The sequence below is a fragment of the Poecilia formosa genome, unplaced genomic scaffold (assembly GCF_000485575.1).
Source record: "Poecilia formosa unplaced genomic scaffold, Poecilia_formosa-5.1.2 Scaffold755, whole genome shotgun sequence".
Lineage (NCBI taxonomy): Eukaryota > Metazoa > Chordata > Actinopteri > Cyprinodontiformes > Poeciliidae > Poecilia > Poecilia formosa.
The window spans coordinates 75143-86807 of NW_006800694.1; the positions used below are offsets into that span (position 1 = coordinate 75143).

The following is an 11665-nucleotide window of genomic DNA, read 5'->3' on the forward strand; positions in this document are numbered from 1 at the left end:
CCATAATAACCAATAATAACCCCTAATAACCCCTAATGACCCTAATAACCCATAATAACCCCTAATAACCCCTAATGACCCTAATAACCCATAATAACCCCTAATAACCCCTAATGACCCCTAACTCTGTGGCCCATGCTGGATTAAATTAGCCAGTTTTGACCAAAGGTCAAAAGGTTTCAATCCATTCTCTAACCAAATGAAGCTTTTCAGTCAAAATTAGCTAAAAAAAAAATCTAACATTAGCTTAAATGCTGTCATTGTCACATTGGCTCAGGCTGCCATGTTGGTTTACATCAGCTAGAGGTTTGGTGAATAAAGCATAGCTAGAAAGTTTTAGCCACGTTAGCTAAAAAGCTATCGTCATTGGGGCTGTTAGCATGTTGGTTCACATGCAGTGAGTTAAGTTTGGTTTTAAGATAAATTATCTGAAAGCCCAGTGTTAGCCACCATGCTATCATGTCATGCTAGCTACATTAGCTTGTTGGTTGACTTCAATTTTGTGTGTGTGTGTGTGTGTGTGTGTGTCTTACGGAGCCGTGGCTCGTAGATTTTTGTCCGGATGTATTCTGGCGTCAGCGAGAGTTCCTGCTCCAATCGGACCACTTCCTTCTTTTCGGTCACCATGGCAACAGCTGAGCTGAGAAGGTCTTTGAAGCTCTGCTCGATGTGGTCCAGAACCAGAATCCGGGTCCTGGTCAATCAGACAGGCAGGGTGAGACAGAATGTCCCTGTGAGGACATGAGTGGACGGACGGACGTCCACCTGGTCAGGGTGTGGCTGAGGAGCTCCACAGGAAACTGGGTCAGGTATGTTTCCTGGATGAAGTCAGGCAGGTCGGGGGCGGGGCATCTGAAGGCGGGGCCGGAGTAGACCACGCCCCCTGACGATGTAAAGGTGGTGTTGCTGTTGTAGAGTTGGTTCAGCGAGGATGCCGCCTGCACACACACACACAGAGACACGCACACACACAGAGACACGCACACACACAGCTTACAGGTGCGTCAGAGTCGCTGATGTCACTGGGCTGAGCAGCCAATCAGCTTCACCTCGGTCAGGAGCTTGAGGGCGCTGAAGGAGTAACCGGCTTCTCTGCTGATGGAGTCGCTTCTCGGGTGGAACATCTCTGAGTGGGAGGAAGATTCTGGAAAGACGGAGACGAGGTGAGGCCGGAACGGACCAGTCAAAGTCAGAACCGGCACAGTGAGACTGACCCAGGTCCGAGCCGGTTCTGTTGGACGACACCGAGACGTTGTGCAAGTCCGCTAGACTCTGAGGAGGAGACGGCCAAGAGAGACGTCAGAGAGAGAGACCGGCCTCGATGTCCATGCCTGTACGTTTCCATGGTTACCGGTCTGTTTGGATGGCTGAGTTTGAAGAAGGAGCTGACGGCGTTACTGTAGGAGTAAAGCTCCTCCATGAGGACGGCAGGGAGCTGGTCCAGGACGTCCCACTGCTGGGACAGACACGGCCTGATGCTGGACGGGGACGGACAGGGACAATCAGACACCTGGACGTCCTCACTACACTGCAGCTGCTGTCCCACCCGTCCTGGATGTCCCACCTGTCCTAGATGTCCCACCTGTCCTACCCGTCCTAGATGTCCTACCCGTCCTGGATGTCCTGGATGTCCCACCTGTCCTACCCGTCCTGGATGTCCCACCCGTCCCACCTGTCCTAGATGTCCTACCTGTCCTGGATTTCCCACCTGTCCCACCCGTCCCACCTGTCCTGGATGTCCCACCCATCCCACCTGTCCTACCCGTCCTACCTGTCCCACCTGTCCTACCTGTCCTGGATGTCCTTCAGCTGCTCCAGAACTTGCTCCAGACACATGTCCAGAAATTCCTCCCTGCTCTCCTGACGCAGCGCCACCAACATGCTCTCCAAAGGCACCATCATCCTCTGGGAAACAGCAAAGCATCATGGGAGGATGCCCACAACCCCTCCCCCTCAGGTTGGGGGTCAGAGGTCAGAGGACTCACCTCCACCAGCTGCTTCTGCGTCTTCTTCAACAGCTGCAGCTTTGCCTCCAGCTCTTCTTCTCTCCTCTTCAACCGGCGGCAGTGCGTCTCCCATAGCAACGCGACGGCGCGCATCACCTCAGACACCGACCTGCTGACCCCCAGGACATGTTGGTCCACGCAGTCACTGCACTCCTGAGGACAGGGGACAGTCAGAGGACAGGTGGACAGACAGGGGACAGACAGCGGGAAGCTTTGTGTGACCGACGTCTAAACCAGCCAATCGCTCTTCGTCGTCTCTCTGGCGTTGTCCAATCAGAGGGAGGAGCCGAGAGGACGTGATGTCCTCCAGCTGCTGGTCAGACAGCTGCAGCGCCGCCAGCGCCTCCTGCAGGAAGACGGCTTTAACTGAATCTGGTTTCTGACAGCAGGAACTTCTGGAAGGTTCTGTTAGAGTTCTGGTTCTGGTCGGTCAGATCTCACCTGGCAGCGCTGAGCCTCGGCCCGGCGACGCTGCCAGGCGTCTTCATAGAACCTCTGCAGCTGCTCCCGCATGTCGGCATGGAGACCAGCTGGAGGACAGACATGAGGACAGAGAGGAGGACAGACAGGAGGACAGACATGAGGACAGACAGGAGGACAGACAGGAGGACAGACATGAGAACAGACATGAAGACAGACATAGAACAGACGTGAGGACAGTCGTGAGGACAGACAGGAGGACAGACAAGAGGACAGACGTGAGGACAGACAGGAGGACAGACAGGAGGACAGACAGAAAGACAGACATGAGGACAGACAGGAGGACAGACAGGAGGACAGACGTGAGGACAGACAGAAGGACAGACAGGAGGACAGACAGAAGGACAGACATGAGGACAGACAGGAGGACAGACAGAAGGACAGACATGAGGACAGACAGGAGGACAGACATGAGGACGTGTCTCCAACCCACCAATCTGCTGGTTGACGGCCATCAACTCGTTGAACCAATTAGAAACCAGAGCTGAGGAGCCGGTGGGCGGGACCAGAGAGCTGGAGCACAGAGTGATGGAAGGTGATTGGTGGAGAGAGCAGGGGGCGGAGCCTGTGCTCAGAGACAGGAAGCAGCTTGGTACCAGATCTTGTAGATGACCTCGGAGCGCTGCTGGACCAGAACCTCCTGGTTCTGTAGCATCTGATCCGAGAACAGGTTCCGCTCCTCCTCCCTGCTGCTGCACATGGTTCTGGAACAGAGACGGGCTGAACCAGAACCAGAGGCAGAACCAGGAGTACAAATGGTTCTGACCAAATCTGCTTCAGATCAGAACCAGAACCAGGACAACAATTAGTTCTGACTGCAGTGGGAACAGAACCCAGACCGGTTCTGACCAGTGGATCTGCTTATCATCTGTTAACCCAGTTAAATCTCTGCAGCAGCTGGTTCTGATCATCTCTGGACCTGCCGGGCTTTCGGACCTCCCCTACCTCAGCTCCTCCAGCATCTCCTCCACTCGGCCTTTCCTCCAGCGGTCCAGACTCTCCTCCCAGTGCAGACGGAGGACGAACTCCTGCTGGAGGTTCTGGTCCTGCAGCAGCAGAACCAGCCGGGCCGAGCTGCGCCGGTTGGCCAGCAGAGACTGGTTCAGCATCTGGAGGAGGAAGAGGAGGAGGAGCGTAATGATGAAGTCAGAGGGGACGTTTGGGGACATGCAGACGGTACCATGGCCTTGGCGTGGATCAGTCGGTGGACGTCGGGTGGAGACAGGAAGCTGATCTGCTGCAGGAGGTGGAGCTGCTTCTTCAGAATCTTTTTGATCTGAAGATGGAGTAGAGACAGAAGAAGAAGAATCACCATCATCATCATCATCATCAGCACCAAACAACCACCTGATGCTCTGACTGAAGGTCCAGTCAGGAATGTCCTGACTGGTTTCAGGTGGACATTCATTCCTCTTGGTGGAGGTGGAGGCGCTCCACCCAGAGGGTTCCAGCTGCACAACTACAAAACACGACCCATGGACCGGGCTGGGGGACGTGGACCTGAGGGACAGGGACCGGGCTGGGGGACATGGACCTGAGGGACAGGGACTGGAGGGACGTGGAGCGGGCTGAGGGACGTGGACCGGGCTGAGGGACGTGGACCGGGCTGAGGGACAGGGACTGGAGGGACGTGGACCGGGCTGAGGGACGTGAAGCGGTTAGTGTCAGATTGGTACCATTTTGGTTCAGAGGATCTTTTTATTTGTTTCATTTATTTATAAATCAATTATTCTATTTTCTGCTTGTTTATCTGTGTTATTGAATCTCCATTTGATTAATTATCATCCTGATTTATCTATTTTTTAAAGGTTTTGTTGGCTCTAGTGGCCTTTATTAGAAAGTAGTTTGACAGGAAAGAGGAGGAAGACATGCAGCAAATGTCGCCAGGCCGGGAATCGAACCTGCGGCCACCGGGACGAGGACCAAGGCCTCAGTAAGTGGGTTGTGTTTTGCCTCTGCGCCACCACAGGACCCCATGATTTCTCTGTTTGTTTCCTGCAGCCTGGTATCACTGGCTCCCCCTTGTGGAGGAGACCTGACCTGCAGGTCACACAGGAACTGTTCATCTGAAAGCGTGAACTCTGACCTCCAGGCTCCTGCCGTCATCACAGCTCTTCAGCTTCTGCTGCATCTCTGAGACCTGGCTCTTCTTCTGCCTCATCTCCTCATCCGCCTCCTCCCAGAGGCTGTGCAGGCACTGACACACACACACACACACACACACACACACACACACACACACACATTACTAACAATAGTCCAAGCTTTTCCTGAGATTAATCAGCTTCCCTACACAAGAAGCCAGATGATGGACCAGTGGACTAGAAAATCTAACTTGTGAATATTTCAGCTCTGTTTAATGCAGTTGCTCCGCAGGCAGATCGGCTCAAGTGCAAGAAATAAAACTTATTGGTTAAGATCGCTCTACTTTTCTCAATCCAGCTTCCCATGGATTGAGCCTAATGAGACTTCAGCCTAATGATCTGACGTGTCATTAGGCTGTTTGACCAGCAGGGGGCACCAGGTTCCTGTAAGACAGGCTGCAGTGGGGACATGTCCTCGAGGACAGGAGTCCTTCAGTGTGGCTCAGTATTCACACCTCCAGACTGACAGGCTTCTGTCCAATCCTGTCCCTCAGGATGTCCAATCTGAGGTCCACCTCCCCCAGAGAGGACACCAGCTGCTCACAGATGGACCTCACCTCCAGCTCACACACCTGACAGAGAGACACCATCAGTTCACCCATCATTTATTCCATCCATCCACGTGGTTGTCATGGTAATGAAGCAGCTACCTGGGACAGGTGGTGCAGCTCCGCCTCCTGCTGCCTCAGCGCTTCATCATGCTTCTTCTTCCTCCTCTTCATCAGTTTGTCAATGATCCCGGAGCTGGACCTGTCGATCACTGAGGATCAGAACCGTGATGTCACCACCAGCTAAGACCAACTTAAACTAATCAAACTCCAAAAGTCCTGGTGATAATATTCATTTTCAGTTTTTAACCTAAAACTGTGAACAGAAATGAGTCAAAAATACTGAAAGCTGAAATAATCGATCAGAAATCTGAAACACTGTGTTTGGTTTCTGTTTCTTCCTCACATGCTTTAATCTCTGAGCTGAACAATAACTAGAACATTTCTGAAGAAATTTAAAGGGGCCTGTCAAAGTGTGCCCATCGGTTGGACCCAGGGCTCTGATGCTAAAAATTAGCATCAACGCTAAAGTAAGCTATACTGTGGTCAATAGCATGTGGAGAGTCACACGCATGTTGACTAACATCCACTCGGTATGCAAAAGTTGTTGTATAAGCTAAAATTCACCAAAATGCTAATGTTAGCCTAAATGTTGTCAGTAGCATGTGGGGCATCACTAGCTTGTTGTCTTACCTTGACTTGCTCCATTCAGTAGGCTAAACAAAGGTAATAAAAAAATAGCTAAAATGCTAATTTTAGGGAAAATGCTAATGCTAATACACTATCCTGCTCAGCAAGGGCTGATGTGCCCTGCTAATGTTAGCTCAAATGCTACTTTTAGTGTGTGTGTGTTCTCACTAGCATTTTGATCTACTAGCATGTTGACGCTACCTTGAGAATGTCTTCTATCACAAGCATGAAGTCTTTGTTCTGAGCCAATATCCCGTTATAGTCATTTGGCAGTTTAATATGTAGAAAGTAGGTAAGTGATGATAAGGCTTTTATTTTGAAATTTTCAGTAAACTTAATTCTAGAAGGCCACAATAACCCCATGTGGCTGCGCTGCATTATTGCAACCCAGAAATCCACTCCGTCTCTCACTGCAGTTATCAACAGTTACTCTCTGATTTTCGTCAGTTGGACATTTTGCTGTTTTTCTGTGATTACGTCGCCATTTTTACTGCAACAATAACCCGGATGCCGAGATGGAGCCGCACGATTAACGGAGACGGAAGGTGAAGAAGAGTTCCTCCATGCAGCGCTGTGACAGGAAGCAAACCTGATTTATGTCATTCATAAACATCAAACCATCAGCTGCTGGTACCGACCCAGACGGTCAGGAAGCCGGATGACGTCAGCGGAGCCATCGACTTCATCAGACCTCTGCTGCCACCTGCTGGTGGAAGAACAACCCCTGAGTTACACCTGGACACGTTAGTCCTGAGGGGACAGGCAGGACCCCTGAGGGCCTGTGTGTGTGTGTGTGTGTGTGTGTGTGTGTGTGTCCACCTGCTGCTGTCAGGTGTCTTGCTGTCCACCGGGGACAGACTGCCTGTCCTCTGGACCCTGCGTCCTGCCAGCAGGGATCTGGACAGCTGCGCCTGAAACGTGAGAGACAGCGGGTGTCTTCAGCAGCTCAGATGGGACAGAAATGTCCTCCTGGAGCACAACTGAGACATCGGAGGGATCCGAACGGACCGGTTCTGACCCAGACTCGGTTCGACCCACCTGTGCGTCGAACAGCTGCCGGTAAACCTTCCCGCCGGGAATCGCTCGGTTCGCACTCATCCTGCCCCGGGTCTGGAGCCTCCAGCCGGGTCAGGGTTCCCCGGACAGTCGGAGGAAGAAGATCCGGGGGAAAGAGGCTGCTGGGCGGCGTCAAACGGCGCTCAGCGTCGGTGTCGGTTCGTTTGTCTGGTTCTTTAATCTGTTTCTCTGTCCGTCGGTCCGGTTCTGTTTAACGGCTCTTTGTGGTTTACTGTCACTATGGCAACGCGGGACGTTCACGGACCCCTGAGGGAGTCGTTTATTTTGTCTTCAAATATAATTATCGGGCATTTTAAACCTTCAACATCAATCCTGAATAGTTTATGCTCAGCAACAGGCTGACGCCGTAATATGAAGTACACCCTGGTTTATTGGAAATAAACAGTAAATGACCCACATTTATTGCCGTAAATGTAGCATTTAAAGCTACACTGCAGACTTATGGCTCTGATGGAGGTTTTCCTGTTTGACCAGGAAACATTTCAGAACCAACAAAAGTTCTGGTTTCAGATGTTTTATTGATTTAAGAAAATCAGAACCTGTATTTTTCTTATTTGATCTGATGATCAGCGAGTTGGTTCAGTTCGGTTTAGGAAATATCATTTAATATCAGTCAAGCTGCTTCTTCTCTGGAAAAAATGAAATGAAATCAGAAATCGAGCCGAATTTCATCAATATCAACTCTGGTGATCTGACTTATCACGACATTTAATTTCCTTTTGGGATAAATAAAACATTTTTGAATTTGAGTTAAAATAACAAAGCTTGTACACAAACAAGAGGTCTCACTCTCACTCAATTCAAATTACAGATCGGTCAACTATTTTATTACAGGTAAATGTTTTCTGACGGGAAAATCTTTTATTTTATTTTTATTTTTTTCTGAATGTATAAAATGTGAAGGCGCTGGTTGTCATGAAATGAGCCAGAAAATGTTTCAGGAAAAATCAAACATCTTGTCTCAGTGTGCTCAGAAATATTTTGTACTTCAGAACATTAAATATAATCTAAAAGATGAATGTGAATTTCTGCCTGTTTGCAGAACTCAGCTGTGGAATAATGGCAGAAATTAAATGATGTAATTCATTATTTGTTCTTAAAATGATTATATCACAATAGATGTTCAATACACTACTGAATGTTTAGGACAAAAGGAAAAAAAGTTTATTTTTGTTATTTTATCTTTTTTAACATCACAGATCATTTGTTAAAGGCTGCAGATTTAGAGTTGGACATATTGGCACAATGCTTATAGCTTATTGATCAGTTATTGATTGTTCCTGGACCATCACACACACACACACACAGGTTTGTTTTGTTAGCATTGAGGCATCCACTCTGAATTAATAACTCATATTAATTCAGATTCTTCAGTTGTTTCTCCAGATATTTATTTTCTGTTATGCTGCTCCTTGGTGGTTACCATAGTAACCAGTATCAGCTGTTTTCTTTTCAAGTATTTTATTTTAATATATATTTTAGAAAAAAAAAAGAAAAACTCCGCTGTGTATGTTTCTGTCGTCCATGTTAGCTGCTGCCCCCTGCTGGTCGGAGTCTGTGTTTTTTTATTCCGTTTTATCTGAACTGGAGGCAGAAGCTGACAGACGTCAACCACCAACTCGATTTCCTGTTTGTCAGAATAAAAGCAGTCTGAACACAACAGACAGTCAATATGAGCAGTTTAATCTGTAGACGGATTTTAGTCAAAACAAGAGATGAGCATCAATGGAAAATATTTTGATGAAAACTTTACTACCGAGACCAGATAACACGGTTCTGTTTACTGGAGGAACGACTAGAGCTGTACAGCTGGGATTATTTTGTGTAAGAAATAAAAAATGTGATAAATATGATTTATAAATATGTTAAAATATTTGGTCTCCGTCTTTAATTCGAGATGACGGTGTCCTCTGTCTTCATGTCCTTATAATAAACCTTCACTTCAGAATGACAAGTTTTATTTTCTTAAAGGCTGAAAGTGAAAAAAAAAAATCCTGATTTAGTCCAAAAGTTAAACATTTTCAGATTTTTTTAAATAATAAATTTAAACTCAAATCCTGGACAAAAAGCTGAAAATGTTAAAACCAGAAAATTTTAAATCATTTTTGTTCAATAAGTTTGTCTCGTTTTTCTGTCTCTATCAACCCGACCTGCTGAGGAAACCAGCAGGTGAGCTTAGTGTGGCGTTGCCATGGCGATACCTGAAGCTGATCAGGAGAGAAAATCCACAAACCAGAATTTATTGATTTAAACATCGACAGCAAAACAGAGGGAGAGACATCTGGACCAGAACCGGGTCAGAACCAGAACCGGGTCAGAACCAGAACCAGGTTCTGTTTGCTCCTTTAGCTCTCAGTGAGGAGAAACAGAATAAATATGAAACAAGAGCAGAAAAGATTTACTTATATTTAACAATCCTAATTATTCATTGTTCTAATTTCTCCTCTGATCAAAACATGAAAACTCGTCGCTGCAGTTGACCTCTGACCTTTCAGCTTCATTTTAAAGCAAACTGCAGCTTGGCCTTAATTTGATCAGAAACCAGAAATAAAAGTTCAAAAGATTCAGAGTTATGAAAATATTCTGAGTTATGACGAGCCAAACATTTCTGGTGGCTCTGCTTCGCTCGGCGCATCATCATCATCATCATCATCATCATCAGCGCTGGAGCGCAGACAGGAAACGGAAAAACAAGGAGGAGAAGAAGTTCCCATTTCATGCACGACTTTCGTCCTTTTACAAAAAAAGTTTTAAAACTTATTTCCATATCCCTGGGAGCGAAGCTTCGTGAGGCGGTTACCACGGTAACGCCACAGTTTCCGCCTCTGTACCTGCGGTTACCACGGTAACGCCACAGTTTCCGCCTCTGTACCTGCGGTTACCACGGTAACGCCACAGTTTCCGCCTCTGTACCTGGTTTTCCTCCGGAACAGAAAAGTCAGAAAAGGGAAAAATCTCTCGACTTCCTGCGAGTCCAAACAAACAAAATGATTCCAGAGGTTTTGGTGCTTTTCTTCTTTTCTCCCTGATTTCTCTCCAGAACCAGAACCAGAACCAGGTCGGGTTTCATTCCAGACCTCTGGGTGGCGCTGCAGAGCCCAGCCACCTGAAACCAAACAGGAAGTGGGACGGGATGAGTTCTGACGCGTTCACAGTGTTCAGGAAGGTTCTGGACGAGCCGTCCAACGGCCGACATCATGGCTTCTGCTGACTGATGAGGTGGGGGTCAAGGGTCACGGGTCAGAACCAGGGTTTGGAGGTCGGGATCACATGGACCTGCAGGGTGGTCGTCCACCAGCAGGGGGCGCCGTCAGGCAGATTTATTGCTGTTAAGGTTTAGCTTTAGGTCTGGAGATAAATGGGGTTGTTGGTTTCTGAGGAGAAACTGATTGGCCGTTTGGGCTCCATGGCGACGCAGCTGAAATGATTAGCGACCCCAGAACCGCCATTACTAAAATTCCTCAGGGTAAATGATCTGCCTGGACGTTTCGTTAGTTAGCTCAGCGCTCTCACTGAAGATGAAAACAGAACCTAAAAACTGAGCTGTGGTCTTTGCTGGTTTATTACTAAATTAAGTACAATTTCATATTTTTGTATAATTTTGCCCAGGTTAATTTAAAAATTGAGCTATTATTGTTACAGTTTAATTCTCTAAACTTCAGTAAAGTAACAGTCAGGATGCGCAGATATGAAAAACTGGGCCGATATTCAATATTAATATCAAATTATCACATTTTTATTGGATTAACGGTCAGAATAATCGATAGAATACTGGATCACTAAAACAATCGCCAGCCGTAACGCAGAGTGATGTCACAAAGCCCAGGGCGGCCATCTTGTTTGACCAGTGTGTTGATTTGGGCCGTGAGCCCGGGTCAACGCGACCAGAATATCAGATATTGATTATTGGGTTTTCATTGGTTCCCATGTGATCCCAGCAGAGAGGAGACCGGTTCTGATCCGACAGGAAGCGGGCCTGAGGCAGGTCATACAGGGTCAGAGGTCACGTGGAAGGCCAGCGTGACGCTGTGTTGGGGTCAGAGGTCACCGGCGCTGCGGGCTGAAGACGGGGAAGGCCAGCGTGACGTTGAGCGAGTCGTTGTGCTGGACCAGCGATGTGTGCTGGTAGTGCAGAACCAGCTCCTTCAGCGACCCGTACAGGTTGTACGGCTCGGCGAACCCAAAGCCGGTGCCGGTCTTGTTGATGACGCAGTGCTTGACCTCGCCGTCCACCCTGAGGGGAGAGAGAGAGAGGTGAGGGAGGGAGCCTGAAGCCCACAGGTGGGTGAGCAGGTGGGGGCGGGGCTTACACCACGGAGCAGGCGTAGCAGCCCGGCTTGCTGCTGTCCCGGACCAGGAAGGTTCCGTCCCGCTTGCCGCGCAGCAGGCCCTCGGCCTGCAGCCGGTTCATGTTCCCCAGACGCCACAGCCGCTCGTCGTGGTGAGGAAGGTCCTCCTCATCCTCCACCGTGCTGTACTCACTGCGGACAGCGGCAGGACGGGTTGTCATGGAAACGCCACAAACAGCATCTCAGTGTCCAGTTCATCATCCTCCAGTCTCATCAGAACATTTTTCTGACAGTAATATTTCTGTTGCTACGGGCAACAGCCGATCTGGCTAACAAATGCTCAGCTTCTGAACTCCTAGAGGAACTCCCAGAGGCTAAGGCTGAGGCTAAAGCTAAGGGTGAGGCTAAAGCTAAGGCTGAGGCTAAAGCTA

General features: G+C 48.6%; 1 protein-coding gene and 1 pseudogene across 1 annotated transcript in view; both read right to left on the bottom strand.

Moving 5' to 3' along the window:
• The window catches only part of ccdc180 (coiled-coil domain containing 180), an 18446-nt gene extending 11081 nt beyond the window's left edge, over positions 1–7365 (bottom strand). Inside the window, exons 1-19 of the mRNA XM_016666622.1 lie at positions 6907–7365; positions 6688–6779; positions 6507–6574; positions 5281–5390; positions 5086–5202; positions 4573–4683; positions 3667–3762; positions 3432–3595; positions 3083–3190; positions 2825–2999; positions 2448–2735; positions 2233–2352; positions 1986–2159; positions 1790–1905; positions 1352–1478; positions 1215–1272; positions 1050–1144; positions 766–938; positions 534–694 (exon numbers count right to left, since the gene is read on the bottom strand). Of these exons, the coding sequence (XP_016522108.1) occupies positions 534–694; positions 766–938; positions 1050–1144; positions 1215–1272; positions 1352–1478; positions 1790–1905; positions 1986–2159; positions 2233–2352; positions 2448–2735; positions 2825–2999; positions 3083–3190; positions 3432–3595; positions 3667–3762; positions 4573–4683; positions 5086–5202; positions 5281–5390; positions 6507–6574; positions 6688–6779; positions 6907–6966 (2413 nt within the window). The 5' untranslated portion in view covers positions 6967–7365. The remainder of the gene's footprint in view (positions 1–533; positions 695–765; positions 939–1049; positions 1145–1214; positions 1273–1351; positions 1479–1789; positions 1906–1985; positions 2160–2232; positions 2353–2447; positions 2736–2824; positions 3000–3082; positions 3191–3431; positions 3596–3666; positions 3763–4572; positions 4684–5085; positions 5203–5280; positions 5391–6506; positions 6575–6687; positions 6780–6906) is intronic.
• Positions 7366–9169: 1804 nt separating this feature from the next.
• Positions 9170–11665, bottom strand: part of LOC103131403 (phosphatidylinositol 3-kinase regulatory subunit alpha-like) — a 19909-nt pseudogene continuing 17413 nt past the window's right edge.